At 41.9% G+C, this 22109-nt stretch overlaps 1 protein-coding gene across 24 annotated transcripts in view; it reads right to left on the minus strand.

The window, feature by feature from the left end:
* Positions 1-4217: 4217 nt before the first annotated feature.
* Positions 4218-22109, minus strand: part of CLASP2 (cytoplasmic linker associated protein 2) — a 180867-nt gene continuing 162975 nt past the window's right edge. For all 24 annotated transcript variants that reach the window (XM_039253708.1, XM_039253706.1, XM_039253705.1 and 21 more), the window contains 6 exons: positions 21330-21558; positions 15091-15284; positions 14493-14621; positions 10185-10391; positions 8504-8620; positions 4218-5957 (listed from right to left, as the gene is read on the minus strand). In XM_039253708.1, the coding sequence (XP_039109639.1) occupies positions 5871-5957; positions 8504-8620; positions 10185-10391; positions 14493-14621; positions 15091-15284; positions 21330-21558 (963 nt within the window). In that variant the 3' untranslated portion in view covers positions 4218-5870. The remainder of the gene's footprint in view (positions 5958-8503; positions 8621-10184; positions 10392-14492; positions 14622-15090; positions 15285-21329; positions 21559-22109) is intronic.

A 22109-nucleotide genomic window follows, 5' to 3' on the forward strand; every position in this document is an offset into this window, starting at 1 on the left:
AATGAATCCCAAGCAGGCTCCACATTCAGCACAAAACCTGATGTGGGCTTGATCCTGCAACTCTGGGATCATGACCTGAGCCGAAGTCCGATGCTTAACCGACTGAGCCACCCAAGCGCCCCTATTTTAGATTACTATTATAAGAATGACTTAAAGCCAGCTATTGAAGTAACTCATTATTGGCACATCTCCAATTATTTTGTACTGGGCAGTTTTATAGATGGCTTCAATATGAAATTGCTATTTATGGAAAGGTGTACCAAGGATGTAGCTAGTTGTTATACAAATACTCAGTGGGGAGATGAACAACCCAGGATCACCCTGCACACATACAAAACAATACCTTGTTGCCCTTATAAGTGATCCTACAGAATAAAGATCAAAATGTGTTAAACACAGAAGCATTCAAATGTTAACTCATTCTAATCTTGTCCTTTGCCTTACATTTTTCCATATTAAAGCAAATTCATTATCTTAGTCCCCCACGAAATAGCAACACACACAAAGTGGTGGTGTTAGAGGTCATTTTTTCTTCAGTTTTTCATTATGTTCCAAATATTCGTACAATAGAGGGGCATAACTTTATTTTTTATTAAAATTCCAGTTAACATACAGGAGACCTATCTAGAGAGAAGTTGCTACAGCCAATATCAAGTAAGTTACTGCCTCTGTTCTAGAATTTTTATGGTTTCCGGTCTCACATTTAGGTCTTTCATCCGTTTTGAATTAATTTTTTGTAAGGTGTAAGAAAGTGGTTCAGTTAGAGAGTGGTCTCTTTCCCATTTGGTAAAGAGGCTTTTTTCCCCACTGGATATTCTTCCCTGCTTTATCAAAGATTAATTGACCATAGAATTTTGAGTGTATTCCTGGACTCCCTATTCTGTTCCATTGATCTATGCGCCTGTTTTGGTGCCAGTACCGTTCTGTTCGGTCGCTACAGCTTTGCGATATAACTTGGAAACTGGAATGGTGATGCCTCCAGCTTTGCTTTTCAAGACCGCTTTGGCCATCTGGGGCCTTGTTGGTTCCCTATAAATTTTAGGATGGTTTGTTCTAGCCCTGAAAATTGCTATTGGTATTTTGATAGAGGTTGTATTAAGTATGTCGATTGCTTTAGGTAGGAGAGACATTTTAACAATGTTTATTCTTCCCTAGATCTAGGAGCATGGAATGTCTTTCCATTTCTTTGTGCTGTCTTCACATTTCCTCTTTCAGTGTTGAGTTTTCAGGGTACCTCTTTGGCTAGGTTTATTCCTATGATAGTATCTTACCATTTTTGGTTCAATTGCAAATGGGATTGTTTCTTAATTTCTCTTTCTGCTGCTTCATTACTGGTGGATAGAAATGCGATGGAACAGGTATCTGTGCATTAATTTTTTAAGTTCATCTATGAGGGAGAGAATCCCAAGCACGATCTGTGTTGTCAGTGCAGAATCCACAAACCATGACGTCATGACCTGAGCCAAATTCAAGCCAGATGCCCAACCGAGCTACCCAGGAGCCCCTCTGTAAGTTGACTTTGTATTCTGCGACTTACTGGATTCATCAGTTTCAGCTGTTTTTGGGTGGAGTCTTTTGGATTTTTCTATATATAGTATCATTTCATCTGCGAATAGTGAAAGTTTTACTTCTTCCTTACTGATTTGTATCCTTTTTCTTTTTGTTGTCTGACTGCTGTGACTAGGACTTCCAAGTACTATGTTGAATAAAAGTGGTGAGAGTGGACATCCTTGTCTGGTTCCTGACCTTCGGGGAAAACTTTTTCCCCACTGATGATGATGTTAGCTGTGGGTTTTTCATATATGGCCTTTATTACATTGAGGTATGTTCCCTCTAAACCTACTTTGTTGAGGGTTTTGTCATGAATGGATGTTGTACTTTGTGAGATGCTTTTTTTTGCATCTACAGATGTGGCCCTGTGGTTCTTATCCTTTGTCTTACTGATGTATTATGTTGATTCATTTGAGAATATTGAACCACAGGTATAAATCCCACTTGATCGTGGTAAACGATCCCCTTTTCTATTAAAAACATTTTTTAAAATGTTTGTTTTGTAGAGAGCGCGTGAGTGGCAGAAGGGCAGAGAGAGAGAGACATAGAACCAGAAGCAGGCTCCAGGCTCTGAGCTGTCAGCACAGAGCCCAACGCGAGGCTCGAACTCAGACTGTAGATCATGACCTGAGCCGAAGCCGGGACACTTTGCTGATTGAGCCACCCGCGGGGCCCCAGGATTCCTTTTTTAAAAGTAGGCTCCATGTCCAACCTGGGGCTTGAATTCATGACCGGAGATCAAAGTCACGTGCTCCACTGAGTCAGCCAGGTGCTTCACACACTGATTTTTTTTTAATGTATTGAATTCAGTTCCCTAGTATTTTATTGAGAATTTTTGCATTTATGCTCAGCAGGGATATTGAACTGTATGTAGTTCTTTTCAGTAGCGTCTTCATCTGGTTTTCGGATCAGAGTAATGCTGGTCTCACAGATTAATTTTGAAAAATTTCCTTTTCTTTTTTTCAGAATAGTTTGAAAGTACGTATTAACTCTTCTTTAAATGTTTGGTAGAACTCACCTGTGAAGTCCTCTGGTCCTGGACTTTTGTTAGGAGTATTTTGCTTACTGATTCAGTTTATTTGCTGGTCATCAGTCTGTTCAATGTTTTCTATTTCTTCCTGCTTCCATTTGGGTGGGTTATGCTTCTAGGAATCTAACCATTTCTTGTAACCATGTCCAATTTGTTGGCAGTCGTTTTTCATATTACATTTCTCTGGTGTTATTTCTCTTCTCTCATTTGCAATTTTATGGAGTCCTTTTTTCTTGATAAGTCTGTCTAGAGGTTTATCAATTTTATTAATTTTTTCAAAGGACCACTTCCTGGTTTCATTGTTCTGTTCTATTAGTTCCTTTATAATTTGTTTCTACTCTCCAGAGGTGCATGACTTTTTAAATGCTTTTTAAAGCTTCTTTCTTTTGCATAGCTGTGAAACCGTATTTGATTAATCCCAACGAAACAACCCAAACAACCCAGGAAGCAGAGATGTCAAAGTTTTAAAGAGCCCTCATTTTTATGGAACAATATACTGAGCCTCATTTCTATGGACTGTAAATTAATAATTATAAGATTCATTTGAATTTACAAACAGATCTGGCCTGATATGTTTCCAGTATTTTATTGTGAGACATATTTGGTGAAAAGTCATTTTGACCCAAAGTTTGTAAGACAGAATATGAAGGAATGCAGTAAACACACTGTAAATTTGAAACCTCATGTTCAAACCACATGTTACTTGAAAATCGCAGAAACCGATCCTAGATTTTGAAAACACAAGAAACAAACATGGTTTATAATCTGCACTTATGTGCTTTTAGTTCTGAGCAGTGCTGTAAATGAATGATACTGATAACATATAGGGAGAAAAGCAGAAAGAAGAAATTTACCAATTTACCCAGGAGCTCATTCACCACCATTCTCTACTAGCTGACATCTAAATACGTTTCTGGAATGAACAAATTTGCATAGTCAATAATAACGTTCTTAAAGCCTCATTAACTGAAACTATATACTTTTGTTTTTTATATGTGTATATATATATTTTTGTTTTTTAAAGTAATCTCTACACCCAACACGGGGCTCGAGCTCGAGACCCCGAGATCAAGAGTTGCATGCTCTACTGACAATGCCGGTTGGGCGTCCCTGAAATTATATAATTTTAAATACGACTTTTTCCATGTTTTTATATTATTAGCTTTCACTTAGTCACATTAAACCATACTCTTTCATCACTCAGTTCATTCATTTGAGCGCCTGCCTTTAGATGCCTGGTTCTTGATCTAAGTTTTCAAGGAGAGTTATTATTCGGCTTACGTCACACTATTGAATTGTCAATGGCAGTTAAAGCAGTATCTCAAAGGAGAGGTCAAGATTAAACTATTAGATTAAAAATGATTATAAAACATACCAAAGGTTATGGAAAAAAACATTACTGAGAAGAATTCAATGTTTCAAATGCCTTTTCTTCTTAAAGATAAATGATGTTACATATACATGCATATACAGCTCTATGTGGATGCTACTCCTGATAAATCTCTTCTCCTCAGATGTACTTATAAAACTCATGGGAATACCACTGACACAGGACCGTCAAAATATTTTTGAAAACTTAGTTAGGAGCTAAATGACTTGTCACACAGGGAGACAGAAAAACAACTGCTGTACATTGTTAATTTTTTCAAGTCATGTTATGTACAGTTTTATTGCCAGTATATGCACGACAGTAAGCGTAGGACTATAAATACACAATGTAATTAACAGCAGAAAACAAAATTGTTACGGGTAAAGGGGTGGGGATATGGAGAAACTATTTTCCTGCTGCTAGAACAGAAACAGAGGGAAAAGCCTAGGACATACCATCCATCCAGTACTCTGGTCTTAAATTCTTTACATACATTTCTACATGTTTTCAGTCACACGAAGAAAGTACAGATAACTCTGTAATAACAGCAAAGCGCTTCCCTAATAGCTGTTTGCCTTTCCAGTCAAACTCACTTTACGTTAGGATTTACAAAAGAAAAAAGCCAAGGTGAGAACCCTTAGTGTCCTGTCCCAAATGATCTAACCTGCCTTTCACCAAACTGGTCATTGTTGAAAGTCGGCTGCACGTGAAAAGAACAGGTGTAGCAAAAGGTGATTTAAAAACCTTGTTAAAACGTAACAGAAAATCACCCTTGCAGTAGTTTCCCGAGAGACACTGTAGGCAGCATCTCAGTTAAAAGCATCAGCCCTGAAGAGGTAGAGAGTTGGAGTCCATCACACAGAGATCATAGCCTTGCGCCGTCTTCTCTCTCATCAGGATCAATGTTTTCAAGTAAGACAATTTCACGGTAAAAGGAAGCCGGGTGCCACCGCTTAAAGACAAGGTGCTGGTTGACTCCCGCGTCTCGGTAAGAAGTGTGTTTACTAAATGAGAAACAGAAGACGGTCAAGGACACACATGCACTGGATTTGCTTTTCTCTTTCCATCAAGTTTATTCATAGGTGAATCTGATATTAATAAATACGAAAAAAGCATCATTCACAACAAAGAGAAACAAACCAAAAACCCTGCAATAAAACCTTCTGTTTTAATAAGTGTCAGGAAAACAACAGACAGATGATTTGGTGCAGCTTTCTTACGGGGTCGTAGGGGGACATGGTTTTGAAGAAAGACGGCAAGACCAGCCACCCCCAGCGGCGCTGGGGTCACAGAACTGCCCCGTTCTGCAGCACTCCCTCTCTCTGAGGCCTCGCTTTTCAGCTACAGGTCACCTCACAGAAGTCGCAAGTCATGACACGGTCACCGGCACATTGACAGAGCCCAGCCGGGGTTCAAATGCGTCCCGCTTCGTTTCACGTCATTTCAGTATGTCTAGCACAGGACATGATACAGAACAAAACTCCAAGTAGCAATCAAAATATTATTCTGCATTTGAATAGAGGCAAAAAAACATGTTTTTTTAGACTGTTAAACTTTTAAAGCTTTAAGCATTCCTCTTTAACCAGCATTTAAAAAAATTTATACAATCGTAACACTGGCAAAGGTTAATGGGAAGACAGAGAAGTACAAACGCGTGAAATGATGAATTCGATTAAAAATTACTCTGTATTGATCAACCGATGTTAATACTGCTGCTTCTTGAATTTGGAATAACTACCAGAAAAGTTACATGCAGACCGAGGAGAGCCCTCTGTTACAGAAAATACAAAACAAAACAAAAAACTAAAACTGGGAAAAGATGGGAAGTTCCAAAAGATGTGTTTGAATATTTCCTTTCACTGACGGGGGGTGGTCTGTCTGTCCTTTCTCGGAGAGGCCTGGCTCGCTTCGTCGGCTTTACTAACTTTGTCCAGAAACATCGGTGGCGGGATCAGCTCCCCCAGAGCCTGTCTGTGCGCGTTTGATGTAAAGATTCAGTAGCTTCATCTGCAGATTCAAGCCAGACACAGGTCACTGAGCAAGGGGCTCTACATTATAGTAGGTGCTCATTAAGGCATTTTTATACATATCGGGAGTTTAATTTTTTTTAATGTTTATTTATTTTTGAGAGAGAGAGAGAGAAAGACAGAGAGACAGAGCGTGAGTAGGGAAGGAGTAGAGAGGAAGACAGAATCCGAAGCAGGTTCCAGGCTCTGAGCTGTCAGCGCAGAGCCCGACAAGGGGCTCAAACTCACAAACCGTGAGATCATGACCTGAGCCGAAGTCGGACGCTCAACTGACTGAGCCACCTAGGCATCCCCGTATCGGGAGTTTAGAGAGATTTTAGGGGTGCTGGGCTGGCTCAGTCAGTGCAGCGTGTGACTCCTGAGCTCAGCATTGGGAGTTCGAGCCCCACAGTGGGTGTAGAGATTGCTTAAAAGTAAAATCTTAAAAAAATAAATAAGAGATTTTAGATGAAGGTATGCCTGAGTTGTTGTTGATAATTAAGAATTACCAAAACAAAACTTTCAAGTCTCTTTCTGTTTGTGACTGAGTATTCTATTTGTTCATTTAAGTAATCTCTACACTCAGTAGGAGGCTTGAACTCAGGACCCAAGATCGCGAGTAGCACACTCTGCCAGATGGAGCCAGCCGGCGCCCCTGGTGCCTGAGTATCTAATTAATACACCTTTTAAAAAAATGTAGTGATAGCACGTGACACTTAAACTTAAGAAAAAAGAAGTCTCCTCAAGACAACAGGACCAACATTTGACCACCATGCACGCTACAATGTGCTCACTACCTACCACACGTTACCTCTTTCTATCTCAACAACATTTCAGAGATGACGAAATCAAGATACAAAACATGCAAGTCATTGCCTAACACCATAGGGGTAGGTAAGAAGCGGGCCAGAAGAGAGAATTAGGCATGTGGGTTCCAGGACCCAGGATCTTAAACAACCATAACACTGCTCTCCAAGAACGTTCTGGATTTGGGTCCTTCTGTAGTCTTTCCTAGATGAAGTCATATTTTTATAAAGTCTTAATGCATATGTAATTTTGTATTTTACTTAAGAAAAAAATTTTTTAGCTGTTTATTTATTTTTGAGAGAGACAGGGGGAGATGCAGAATCTGAAACAGGCTCCAGGCTCTGAGCTGTCAGCACAGAGCCCAACGCAGGGCTCAAACTCACCACGAACCGTGAGATCGTGACCTGAGCCAAAGAAGGACGCTTAACTGATTGGGCCACTCAGGCATCCCTCTACTTTTTTTCATCTAATGTCATTTCCAAGTATTTTTTTGGCTCTAGTTTTCATATGCAAAATCATATGTTCTGACAAAGTGTGTAACTTTAAATCTTCTACAGACATCTTTGCATTATCAGGACACAACCTGAGCTTATCACAAAAGCTGAGACTGTTTCTCTTTGAAAACCACTGTGTCGGGGCACCGAATGGCTCGGTTGGTAGAACATGTAGGGCTCTTGATGTCGGGGTTGTGAATTCAAGTCTCTTGTTTGGTGTAGAGCTTACATTAAAAAAAAAAAAAAAAGAAAGAAAGAAAGGAAAGAAAAAGGCTGTGCTGTTTATAATTTGCTTTTTTAAACATTAACCCATTGAGATCCAAGGGTTTTTAATCCGATGTCCATGGGATTCAGGCACTCACTGAATCCTCTGAAACTACGGCTAAAAATATCTGCATTTATTTATTTTTCTGGGGACGAGACAGTGCCCACATGTCAGAGTGCTCTGTAACTCAGAAAAAGTTAGGAACTGCCACCCATGTACGACTCACCTAGGTATTTAATACAAGGTGCATGCCTGAGCAGATAGGTGTTTTCTCTACCCTTTTGCTATTTTAAAAATAAATTTGATGACAGTAGTGATAATCGCTAGGGTTCTGGGAAACTCTTAAAATGAGGGTGTCTCCCGCTAATGGTCCAGAAGCTGCAATCCAACAATCATCACCCCACAGAATAAATTTCAATGTTTGATAGTACCAAAAAAATTAGGGTAACAAGACTTATTTAAGTCTTTAAAAACATTTGTTTGCAGTTTATTTATTTAAGTAATCTCAACACCCAACGTGAGGCTGCACAGCACAGCCCTGAGATCAAGGGTCACTGGCTCCACTGACGGAGCCGGCCAGGGGCTCCTGGATTTTATGTCTTATGATGGCACATACTGGGTCACCAGAGTCCATAGGGGAGACTTCAAGAAGCGTTCCGCACTTTGGGAGTCATAAAGCAACCCAGGAACACATGACCACTATGTATTCTGGAACTGTCTTGGGGGGGCACAATCTAGGGGCGGGGGCTGGAGAGGAGTCAGCCGACCGTCGGCACTTCTTTCACAGCCAACACACCCCACCAACTGGCCCCTGTGACCCGGGCGAACACGGAAATAGTTACAATTCTGACAGTAGGGGGAATGGGCCAGCTACTCAAAGCTGAACACAAATCTACCCTTTAACACAAGAAAGGACTAAAGACCGAAATTTTGAAAAGTGTGCCGCCGCTGCCACCTTTAGGCCGAAGCGCTGCTACTTACTTTACTGCCAGTGAGCTGACTGAGATGGGGTTTTAGTTCGTCACCAATCACCGCGTGGACAGCCACCAGGCAGAAGACACAAGCTTTCCGAACACTGCTCTCTGAATTGTCGTAACCCTAGGCAGAAAAGTCCTGGTTAGCACTTCTGGGAGTCTGAGAAAGTCCCATTCCGACAGGGACAGCAGACGTGGCTTGGGGACAGGGTCGCCGGCACACCAGGGAGAAGCAGCCTTCATGACTGACGCTGACGCCTCCACCTTTTCTGGCAGAAACGTGCCCTTCTGTCCTTCTGCCGGGCCTGCGGCACCTCCGCTCCACTGTTGGCTTTCCGTCTCAGGGTCTACCTTGTGCAGCCTGGAAGGGAGCCCTTTGCTGGCCTGCCCTGCGAAGTCTCCAGATGCACCTTGCTAAAGCGCTCAGCTGCAGGGAGCCCGCGAGAGCTCCACTACTGGAAAAAAACCTAAACTGGAGTAAAACTGGGCCTGGCAGTCAGGGCACTCCTATAATCCGGGCTGAATTAAGCTCGACGTCTGTCCCATCCCTACCATTACTCTAAGTTATCCGCCCAACAAAACACTGAATCAGTAGCCACCGTATGTATGATATACACGTACTATGTACATTCTGTTCTTCGTACCAAAGGACAGAGAAATAAAGAGATTTGGATCTAACCTTCAAGGACCACACAATTTAGTGAGCAATACTGGCCTCAGAACAGAGTCAAAGATAATACTATAGATGCACAAAGAAATGAATAATTCTCTTCAGGAGAGTTATACACTATGTGATTCTAATCAATAAAATTACATTAGAGAATACAATTTCTTGGATGGAAAAGTTAACAATTTATGATTAAGCAGAGGTTATAAAATATCCCGCCATTAAAATGTTTATGTGGATAGGTTTGCGTGCATAGAAAAAAACCCACATCACATCTATGACTGTAAATTAGTGTAACCATTTTGGAGATAAATCTGCCAACACCTAGGAATTCTACTTCTAGATATAAACATATAAGTTTGAGAAGAGGTTATAAAGAAGTTCACTGCAATATTTATATTAGTAAAAATAGGGAAACAATCCACATATTCATCAGAAGATATGGATTCATCAGAAGAGATAGATAAACCAACTGTGGTATTCTCATACCTGGAGATTAGCCACAAAACAGGAATGAAATTCTAATACACGCTATACACGATAAGCCCTAAAAACGTTATTTTAAGTGAAACACGCCCCCGCCACCACGGGACAGAGACTGCGTGATTCCATCTACATGAAGAACCTAGAAAGCAGAAGAGAGGAAGTAGAATAGAAGGTACCAGGGGCTGAGGGGACGGAACAGGAAATTATGAATTAATGGGGACAGAGTTCCCTCGGAGGGTGAAGAAGTGTGTTCTGGAGACGGGCAGCTGTGGTGGCTGCATCCAGCACGCACGTGTGTAATGCCAATGAGTCGCACACTTAAAAACGGCCAAGTGGTGAATTGTAGGTTATGTATATATTACACACACACACACACACACACACACACACACAGAGCTAGTGATGCAAGGTCTCTGTCCTGAACATCCAGGACAGCAGGAAGGCTTGATTACGCCGCTCATGGTGCCTGGAAAGTGCCTAAAATAACCAAATCCCGAATGTAGGACAGCATATCCCTCCCAGCGTGGGTTCTTACCTGTATTAAGCCCGGCATAATCTCTGGCAAGAGCAGGTTAAGGGTATCCTTGGACACTCTCTCGATCACTTTTGTTTGCATTTTGATCGCAGCCAGGTTAATGGGGTAGTCTGCGGTCTGGACGATGGGACAGAGCACTTTGACGCACTGCTCCGGGCTGATGGAAGTGGCCAGCACTGACGCTGCTTCCTCAGCGGCCCTCACCACCTGCAGCAAGGAGAAGTGTAAGTTGGGAACGGATTTTAAAAACATTATACTGTATCCTGGAAGCACAGCCTTCATGAAATATGAAATGCGATAGGATCTCTATAATTAAAAACAATTTTAAAAAATGTTTATTTTTGAGAGAGAATGAGAAGGAGTAGGGGAGATGCAGAGGGAGAGGGAGACAGAGAATTCAAAGCAGGCTCTGAGCAGCACAGAACCCAACACAGGGCTTGAACTCATGAACTGTGAGATCATGTCCTGAGCCAAAGTCGGATGCCTAACCCACTGAGCCACCGAGGCGCCCCAGGAGATCTACAATTTGCTCTGAAAATACAACAGCAAACAAACACAAAAGAGTGACAGTACAGATAAAACAGGATTGTCAAAATGTAACTGTTGAAGCCAGAAGGGGGGGGGAGGGGAGGAGGAAGAAGAAGAAGAAGAAGAAGAAGAAGAAAGAGAAAGAGAGAGAGAGAGACAGAGAGAATATGAATCCCAAGCAGGCTCTGTGCTCTCAGAATGGAGCCTGACTCGGGGCTTGAACCCATGAACTGTCAGATCATGACCAGAGCCGAAGTCAAGAGTCAGATGCTCAACCGACTGAGCCGCCGGCGCCCTGGCTAATGCACTCTCTAAATGGCACCGCAGTCCAGCTGGCTGGCGGTGGAGGCTCTGTCTACCAGGACTATGATGTGCATGGCACTCCCTGCAGCAGCCAAGCTGAGACCCTGCTCCTTACCAGTCCCCTCAACTCCAGGAGCGTCTGTGCTCTCTTCATCACGTTATTACAAAATAAAATTAAAAAACTCTCATTAGGTTATCAAGTGAACATGCTATCCCTCCTCCTGTTCATAATGATTTTCTCTCCTTCTGCATGGGGCTCGAGGAGAAAGACACCAATTCCGCAATGAAGACGAGAAATGGTTGTCCATCTTAGGATCCACCAGCTCTAAAGATGGTCTTGAGACCACGTCAAAATTATTGGTTTTGATTCTACTTTAGTAGTTTCTCACTTAGGATCCCAATCTATGAGCAGGACAAAGAATGGGACAGTGGCTAATACATTCATAGACCGAGGGCTAATTGTAGCTGTAACTCCTTAAGAATGTTGATTTTATCTTTTGTAAAAATAGGGATTCCAGGTCTTATTTGGGTCAGAAGGTAGATAGCCAAACCACAAATACTAGGTTTTTAAAACTTCAGCAAGATTCTATACATGTTCCACTACTGCTAAACACCAGCTGAATAAAAAAAAAAAATTTGAATAAAAATCCATATAGATTTAAAAGTTATAACTCACTCTCCTATAAGACTCACAGTCATATCTTCTGAAAAGTCAATTACCCAGAGGATTTCAATTTCTTCAAATGTTCATCACACTTCTTTTTTAAGGTTATCTCTACACCCAAGATGGGGCTCGGACTCATGGTCCTGAGATCAAGAGCTGCCTGCTCTACCGACTGAACTAGCCAGAGGCCCCTGCATCCTCACCAACAATTTTTTTTTTAAGTCTATTTATTCATTTTGAGAGAGAGAGGATGCATGTGAGTGGGGAAAGGGCGGCGGGGTGGAGAGAATCCCAGGCAGGCTCTGCACTGTCAGCGTGGAGCCCTACCCAGGCCAGACCCACACACCTTGAGATCACGGCCTGACCCAAAGAGTTGGACGCTTAACTGACTGAGCCCCCCAGGCGCCCCATCTCACTGACACTTCTCACTGTCCTTCTTCCTAGTATGTATAAAGTGGTATTTCACTGTGGGTTTGGTTGTAGTTTCCGAGTGAGTACCAATACTAAGCATCTTTTCATGTGTTTATTGGCTATTTACATATTTTCTTTGGTGAATGGTCTATTCAGGTCCTTTGCCCATTTTTAAATTGAGTTATTTCTTTCTGTTGAATTCTAAGAGTTCTTTATATATTACCTCATCAGACATATGATTTGCAAAAATTTTCCATTCTGTGGGTTGAATATTCTACTTTTTTTATGGTGCCCTTTGAAGTAGTAGTTTTTTTAATTATTTTTATTTATTTATTAAATTTTTTTTTAACATTTATTATTGAGAAACAGAGAGAGACAGTGCATGAACAGGGGAGGGAGAGACAGAAGGGGAGACACACAGAATCTGAAGCAGGCTCCAGGCTCTGAGCTGTCAGCACAGAGCCCGATGCGGGGCTTGAACTCACAAACTGTGAGATCATGACCTGAGTCGAAGTCAGACGTTTAACCGACTGAGCTACCCAGGTGCCCTTTTATTTAAAAAAAAAAAAAAATATATATATATATATATATATATATATATATATATTTTTTTTTTTGTAATATCACCATCCAACGTGGGGCTTGAACTTATAAGCCTGAGATTAAAAGTTGCATGCTCTGCCCACTGAGCCAGCCAGGCATCACCAAAATTTTTTTTTTAACATTTATTCATTTTGGAGAGACAGAGCATGAGTGGGGGAGGGGCAGAGAGGGAGACACAGAATCCGAAGCAGGCTCCAGGCTCTGAGCTGTCAGCACAGGGCCCAACGCAGGGCTCGAACCCGTGAACCGTGAGATCACGACCTGAGACAAAGTCAGATACCCAACCGAGCCACCCAGGCACCCCTACTAAGATTTACAATCATGCTTTCTTCTGGAAGTTTTAGTTTCAGCTCTTTCATTTGGCTTTGATCCATTTTGTCTCACTGCAGTTTTCTAACTTTTCTGTTTTGACTTCTGCTTATGTCCTGGTCCCACCAGAGACACCTACTGCTCGCTCTGGTGCTTTCTCTGAGAATTGCAGGCTGCCCCTGAAATTTCCTTTTTTAATTACGTCTGAGACTTAATAAAAATCCTCCTGGTTATCTTATCAATGTCACTGAAGATAGCAGAAATACTGTGACTAAAAAGAGACGAGACAGGGGCGCCTGGGTGGCTTAGTCGGTTAAGCGTCTGACTTCAGCTCAGGTCATGATCTCACGGTTCGTGGGCTCAAGCCCCGCACGGGCGCTGTGCTGACAGCTCAGAGCCTGGAGCCTGTTTCAGATTCTGTGTCTCCCTCTCTCTCTGTCCCTCCCTGACTCAAGCTCTGTTTCTTTCTGTCTCAATAATAAATAAAAACATAAAATAAATTTAAAAAAGAATAAAAAGAGACAAGACAGGAGAGAGAGACAAACCAAGAAAGAGACTCTTTACAGAACAAACTGATGGTCACCAGAGGGGAGGTGGGTGGGGGTTGGGGAACTAGGGGATGGGGGCTAAGGAGTGTACTTGTGATTAGCACGGAGAATGTATGGAAGTGCTGAATCACTATACTGCACACCCGAAACTCATAACACTGTGTTAACTAACTAGAGTTTAAATACAAACTTAAAAAGTCCCCCCGGGGCGCCTGGGTGGCTTAGTCGGTTAAGCGTCCGACTTTCGCTTAGGTCATGATCTCGCGGTTAGTGGGTTCGAGCCCCGAGTCGGGCTCTGTACTGACTGCCAGCTCAGAGCCTGGAGCCTGTTTCAGTCTGTGACTCCCTCTCTCTCTGGCCCTCCCCTGCTCACGCTCTCTCTCTCTCTCTCTCTCTCTCTCCTAGAAATAAATAAAACATTAAAAAAAAAAAGTCCCCCCAATTTTTTTTTTTTTACACAACTGTAAATACACATGAGAGATAGACTTATAGGACTTTCAGAAAAGCTAGCCTCATCATTTTATTGAATAAACTTTTAACAGATATCTAGTTTCCAGAGGCAATTTATTACCACTTTAAAATAATGATTCTTGTCTTCATTAGTTATCTCAAAAACCCAAATGCTTATTGGTGAGTGGAAAGAGAAGGGTGGTGAATTCTAAGTAGAAAACTACAAGGCAAATGAAGGAGAAAGTGAAATCAAGATTATTTCCAGAGCTGGCTGATACTAGGGGAAAGGCCATGATATCACTGTAATTCATTTAATAGAAAAAATACAACTGCATCTCCATCAGCTTTACATGGGACAGCGAAGTTAAGGGCTCATTTGATGGAAGTGACTGCTACTCTCCAGGGTACTCTGCAAGCACTGTCTGTAGGGTCCATGCAGCACCATCAGAGGCTCCAAGAAGAAAATAGTAACTTAAACGTTAGGTAACTTACCTCCTTATGAGGGTCTTTGTGTGCTTCCAATGTTTTCATGACTGTCAGTTCTGCATAGTTTTTAAATCGGGCTGGTTGATGCCTTAGGATTTCTCTCAAAACCTTTAACGCCAAAGCCCTGATCGTAGGCTAAGAAGAAATATTTTAATGTTGTTAGTATCTTGGGTTGTAGACAATCTACTACATTTTCCATTTCTGTAACGTAAGGGTCCTAACGTTGGGGCAGGGGTAAGTTGTAGACAGCGGCACAAAGGACACGGAGTATTACATAACTGAGTTTTCACTTGTAGGGGATCAAGAACCAACATTCTATGAGAAAGGAAATTTTATTTCTGAACTAGTGTAAATACGCGAAACAAGTCCTCTCCTATACAAATACTCCCAGCTCCCTTTCGTTTCTCCCACTGTCAACTGTTCAAAATCAACTGAGCTGTTGGTTTAAGAGAAAAAGTAAACATAATGAAAATTTCACACAGGAAGAAGCAGTAAAAGAGGCCGCTTTTCTCAGTTTACAAATCTGTGTAGCGCTTGATTAGCAGGCAACGAGAGGCAATCCAACAGGAAAAACAGGCTATTACTTACATATGCCGCCATTTACCTCTTTATCCCCAAGAGTTTCGAGCAACAGAAGTAATATTGTTTTGAAGTGTTCATCCCAAACACTGAAACACTCTTCCTGTGTCAGTTTCATGAGTTCATAGAGGGCGATTTTTCTTTCCTCTACACGTTCATTATGGTTAGACAACTCCTTCAACAACTCCGCAACCAGGTCAGAATGGTCAAGGGAAAGATCTGTCAAGGGGACATATTAATTCTGTAACTCTTGTAAGTATGGGGATGCTAACTTTAGTTTTAAGGGAAAAAAGGACTAATTTTCTTTTCCATTTGGTTATGCTGAACCCATCAGTTATAGATGAAAACTTTTTACAATAAAAATTCACAGAGAAAATATATAATGGACTCCCATATACCTGTCACCTAGATTTAATAATTATCAAGATTTTACCATTCTTACTTCATCTTCCTCCCTACCATTTTTTTGTGAAATATTTCTAGGAAAGGGCAAATACATCATTCTCCCTTTCTGTACACCAGTATGCATTTCTATCGTGTCAGGCCAGGAGGCGCCCAAGGGCACTCCATTTTTAGTGGTATCAATAATGACCAACATATTTAAGTAGTGACAACTTGATCCTACCACTGTAAAGTTCTCCATCAATCTTTTTTTTTTTTTTTTGAGCGGAGGGGGGAGATGAATAGACAGACACAGAGAGAATAAGTGGGGGAGGGGCAGAGAGAATTTTAAGCAGGCTCCACACCCAGCACAGAACCCGAAGCGAGGCTCCATCTCACGACTGTGAGGGATCATGACCTGAGCCAAAATCAAGAGCTGGATGCTCAACTGACTAAGCCACCCAGGCTCCCCAAGAAAAATTATATTTTACTTAAGGGGATTCAGAAACCTGAGAAAGGTAGTCAAGCTGAACCATTAGAATAGAGGAGTTCAACAGAGTAAAACTAACAGATGATAGGGAAGGAAAACTGAACCAAAATAATGACATTAACTATTACAAAAAAGAGTTTACTGTGACAACTTTCATGGAATTACAACTGGAACACCAGCATCGTACAGGGCGCATACAATGTGATCACTGAACTTAAAACTTTCAGACAACGTGAGAAGAATGACCACTACGGTGAACCAAGTTAGCACTTTGGAAGCTCAAGGGGAAGAACGTCTGTAAAATGCAGAGCAAACCATGAGGAAAGAAATCTGAGTTGAGGATGAACTTGTAGGATGAAAACGGTGCCCAATAACGACACTTCCGTAGCCCAGTGCTGGGACAGGACCTCGAGCTTAACAGGGCTCCCGGAGGAGGACAAGTGCCTCTCTGTGAGCCTCGCCAACGCCGCTCCCGCAAATGTTACGGGACTTGCACGGAGGATTGGTCTGGTAACAGTATAGTTTATTTCAGCTCAGTAAAGGGAAGTCACGCACACAAAAATGCTTTCCGGGGAATGCAGCTCTTTTCTCCACAAATCTAGGCTCCTAATTACACTAGGAGATAATTAGAAATGGCTAAAACGGTCTGGACAGACGACTGATGAGAAAATCATTTTTGCCAAAGGAAGCACATTATTTTGTTACAAAAATGAACTATTTATATCATACAAATAAATGAGATAAGCCTAAATTACTCAATTAATTAAGATAAAGTAAAACCAGCTGTGTCTCCTCTTCTCACAGACAGACACCAGGGTCACGTGAAAAGATAAGGCTCTGGGCACCCACCAGACCTGCTTCTCTGACCCTTTGTGTGACAGAGGTACGTTCTCAGTTACCGTGGAGGCGCTGTTTCCTTGGGAAAATGGGAAAAGAGCCCCGACTTCCTGGGCCTGGGCCTGGAATACAATAAACTCCCTAATATTAGTTTTCCTTGTGTCCTTCTGACAAATACTGGCACAATTACAATTCTGATACGATTTCTGTTGCAGTGCTGAATATGGGATATTCTTTTCACTGGCAAACTTTGACATGAGTATCCCTTGAGTAACAGTATCGTCCTCACCAGCAGTAATATTCTGGAATTTTACGGTCTCTGGTAAACTTCATAAAGGTTATGTGGACATGAGTGGGGTTTTAGTTTTATTTGACATGTTAATCTTGGTAAATTTATCACTAATGTATCTGTAATGTGTACACAATATCTGAATAAGAGACATACTAAATAAGAATTTAATTTCTTATTAACTAAGCCTCAGAATTTCTTATTAAATAAGCCTCAGAATTTAAAAACAATTTCTTTTTATAGAAATTGACTTAAATTAAAAGGAATGGGTAATGTTAGCAATGTTCACAATAAAGTAGTGTCAAACAAGGCCTTCCCCATCTCAAATTTAAAAATGAACATAGACAATAAATGAAAATAACTGCTATATGAAGCTTAGAGCAACTACTATTCGGTTTAACTGCTTATCCATTTCCAGAGAGTGTTTAATTGGCGTAGAATGGCTGTCTTATGTTTCAGAAGTCAATCAAGTGCTGTGAAGAAATAATTTCTTCAAGTTCAAAAATATTCCACCCGGTTTAGAGTTCAGTTATATAATTTCCAAAGATGTCCTCCTTTAACAAATGGAAAATATACGGTCTTTAGTAAAGGGAAGAGAATTAGACAAGATTAGTGGATAATCTTGCCAAACTTCATAATTTTGGGTTTGTGATAATATTAACTCTCTTAACTTGAGCAATTGGCAAAAACATAATTCTTCAGCCTCATAAATGAAGAGATTTTTCCATTCGTCAAAGCTACAGATGACCAGGTCTGGGAACACAGATATCTGAGCAGTGTAAGCAGGGTTTCCCTACCTGACCATGGTCAAGTATGAAATTTCAGTGCTCAGCCAGGGCAAGAAGGGGTCCACGTAGAGTGGTGACCACGTGTGACCCTGTCAGGGCCTTGATGACACTGGGTGTCAGCCCAAGGGGTTTGAGGGTATCCATGTGGACAGGCAGAGCCCACCGGAGAGGTGAGGGATATGATGTATGAGAGAGGAGAGAGGGGCAGAGACGGAAAACTGGCTGCATACAGGAAGATTGATCAAGTAAGTAAATATATTAAAGATAAGGAAAGCCAGGTTTCTCAGTGTCAGAAAAAGGGGGTTGTCCATACAGAAAAGTAGGAAACTAGAATAATCTCTTGTGTGCGCATATATAGACATACATATATGTATTCCCTTGGCTCTGGCCACTAAGAGGGCTTAGGAGGAGTGATATCCCACCAGCAGCGGGAACACGTACAGCCCAGACTCTAGCCTTTAATGACCATTTTCTAGTAAATGAAACCAAGGATTGAGTCCTGGAGAAACGATTGATTCCAAGACTCCAGCAGGGACCATACAACATTTTGTCAAGCCAGCATGCAAAGATGGGGACACTGTCAAAGGAACAGGTCCAACCAAAGACGATATGAGCATCAAAGTAAATGATATTACAAATTATAACCCGAGTACAATGCAAACCATGAGTTCATATAATTATAAATACACAAATGAAACTTTTTAAATGAATACATTTCAACACAGTTTTAAAGTACCACCCTACAAAGCACTTACTTATTATACTTTTTTAAAAAAAATGTTTACTCGTTTTTGAGATACAGAGAGGCATGGTATAAGCATGGGAGGGACACAAGCGGGAGGGGGGGGGGGCGGGGAACGGAATCTGAAGCAGGCTCCAGGCTCTGAGCTGTCAGCACAGAGTCCGACGCAGGGCTCGAACCCACGAACCATGAGATCACGAACTGAGCTGAAGTCGGACGCTTAACCGACTGAGCCACCCAGGTGACCCAAGCACTTATAAAAAGAGTAACTTTGTGGGGGAGAAGCCTGGTAAGCACCAGCATGATCAAGTGATACAAGTTTCTATCAGCAGCCACAGGGCAAAGTGAAACCATTTATTACCCGAAGAACGCACGCTGGGATGCTGATGTCGAGAGTGCATGGCCTGCATCCAATCACGAGAAAACATCAGACACACCCAAACTGAGGGAAATATGAAAATATAACTGTGCTTCACTAGCGCCACTCCCTGAAGAGACCACAGAGACCTGGAAACGCCACACGAGATTCTGAAGTGGGCCCTCTGGCTAAAGGCACTCTCACTGGGATGGGTGACCCAACTCGAAGGGTGTAAGGGATGGGTGGTTTTGAATGCACTGGTGACAGTCACCCGGCTTGGAGGAGGATACTGCGGTCACGTGGAGATGTCTGATTAAGGGGAGTGAACCTCAAGTATTTGGGGGTGATGCAGCATCAGTTCCAAGGCTTACTCTCAAGAGGGCCAAGAAAAAGTTCTTTCTGCTGTACCTTCATTTGGTAAGCTTTCGATTGCTTTAAAATTAAAAAATATACATAAATTGCAGCTGAGGCAAGAAATGTCTGTGGACCCAATTTGGTCTGCAAGCGTGTGACCACTGTACATAAGTAATTTAAGAATAAAGCTGCCAGGCCTGCAGGCCTCAGTTCACCAGGCTGCCGGGCCCTCGCAGGGATGAACGGATGCTCGCACTACGTTCTGTGCACTCCCTCTGCTTTTGCTGCCACAACTAACCCTCAGCAATAGAGCCAGACATGTGGGACAGATCAAAACACACCAAAAGCAATCATTTTGGCAATTTATAGATTCTTCTGTAATTCAGATTTAGTTTGGCAAGTTGTCTTAATTTTGTTTTTGTGATAATTGAGATATATTAAGATTCTTTTTAAAAAATTTTAATTATTAACAAAACTTTTTTTATTGTTTATTTTTGAGACAGAGAGAGACAGAGTGTGAGCAGGGGAGGGGCAGGGAGAGAGGGAGACACAGAATCTGAAGCAGGCTCCAGGCTCCGAGCTGTTAGCACAGAGCCCGACGCGGGGCTCAAACCCATAAACTGCAAGATCATGACGTGAACCGAAGTCGGATGCTTAACCTGAGCCACCCAGGCGCCCTGAGAGCCCGATGCAGGGTTCAAACCCATGAACCAGAAGATCATGACCTGGGCCAAAGTCAGACACTTAACCAACTGAGCCACCCAGGCGCCCTGATGTATTAAGACTCTTAACATGACATATTGGTAAAAACATGATCCGTCAACCTGATTGGTAATCAAAGAAATAAAAATGAAGAAGATATTTTTCCACTTACCAAATTACAAAAGTTAAAAAAGATTGCAGATATCTAATTACTCAATCTTTCTAATAATTAAGGAAATGCTATCATTAGGATAACCTATTTTGTATGCATCATGGTGACAAAATGTTAAAAGGTTTGAATACTCTGTGCTGGTGAAGAAATCAGCACCACACCTAACCCAGCCAAGTGCTCCGAGTCAGTAACTGGATGGTAACTGCTGAAACTTCAACTCAGATGTCCCTTTATCAAGCAATCCTACATCTAGAATCTCAGAGTAAATTACTTACACACATGCAGAAAAGTTTATGCAGAAACATGTTCACAGACAGCAACAGGAGAGCGCAGGGAGGCGAGGAGCTACCTACGTATAATACCGTACGAATGGTGAGGGGGATTCTCAAACCTACACACATACAGTGATCTATTACTTTACCTTACTTGAGTCTCCAATAAAAAGTTAATGAATTATGTAATTTGTAGAGAAAAATGTAATTCCTTCTCATTAAAGATACTTATAACCCATTTGCAGTGTTTTGTACTTTGCATTGGTTTTTGTACATCTTACGTGAACCTAGCTGCACACTGTGAGTGGAAGGGCGGGTCGGGAGTATATCTCCAGCTTCCTTCAGAAGTGACACTGAGAACAGTTAACCACGTATCAGGCGTCACAGCTCCGTAGATGTCCAAGCCACTGGAAGTGCTCAAGTTAGTCCTAAGTTGACTTCAAATTCTAATGGTAACTTTCTCCACACTTGGTCTTGAATGCATCTTATTAGAGCTTATGATGTCCCACTTCATGAAAGGGCTCTTACAAAGAATGAGCAGTTCTTCAAAGGCTTTTGTCACACTGGTATAAAAATTAATGACTGCACTGGGTCTATAGATAAACTATATTTATAAGCTATGACTGATTTCAGTTGTTTCTGGGCAGTCAGTCTGGTTCTCCTGATGTCGGGGATGATTTCAGGATTACCCGGTGTCTCATTCTGGGGCAGAAAACTACCAAACTGCTAGGAATGAGCTCCTAGAGATGAGAGAAAACATCTTCCCTTCTGAAGCTCCTGACTTCTTAGGGACTTAAATCAAAGAGCACGTATATTGCTTTTGTTCCACTGATTACCAGCACTCGAAAGCACCGGTGACAAACATGACCCAGAACCTACCGTCAGGAAACTGGTCGGCGTCGTCGTCAAACATGGCTTCCTTGAGGGCAGACTTATTGAAGGGACTGATGCTGTCGGAATAGTTATACGGATTATAGTCCCGCGAGCGTGGAGAGGAGTGCGCAGGCATCGAATGCAGCAATGAAGCTTTATTGTCAAGGGATGTTTGGCCTGAGTCAGCAGCATCCCCTCCTGCCCTGGGGTCGGGCATCCCGGGACCGCCACACATCTATGAAGGGGGAGGAGAAGGCACAGCAAATCAATTCATTTTTAAATATCTCTTTGAAATTCTAAAACGATGTTTCTCTATTGCTTCAAAGTAATCAACGTGAGGAGTTATAACATATAATCAAAATGTCAAAGCTTATAGTAAAGGTGTAAAAAAACAAAAACAAAACAACAACAACAGAAAACAAAACCCACAGCTGTGGGAGCAATGAAGAACCATAAAAGCGGGGCGCCTGGGTGGCTCAGTTGGTTAAGCGTCCGACTTTCATTTAGGTCATGATCTCGCGGTTCGTGGGTTCGAGCCCTGAATCGGACTCTGTGCTGACAGCCAGCTCAGAGCCTGGAGCCTGTTTCAGAGTCTGTGTCTCCCTCTCTCTCTGACCCTCCCCTGCTCACGCTGTCTCTCTCTCTCTCTCCTAGAAATAAATAAAAATATTAAAAAAAAAAAAAAAAGAACCATAAAAGAATGCCATTTCTCATGATTCCGAGAGTCCCCTTGCTAAGGGCTTGACCAAAAAATATTCATTGGGATTACAACTCTCTCTGCCAGTT

This window comes from Hyaena hyaena, unplaced genomic scaffold (genome assembly GCF_003009895.1).
Source record: "Hyaena hyaena isolate Hyena2069 unplaced genomic scaffold, ASM300989v1 scaffold_459, whole genome shotgun sequence".
In the NCBI taxonomy this organism is placed as follows: domain Eukaryota; kingdom Metazoa; phylum Chordata; class Mammalia; order Carnivora; family Hyaenidae; genus Hyaena; species Hyaena hyaena.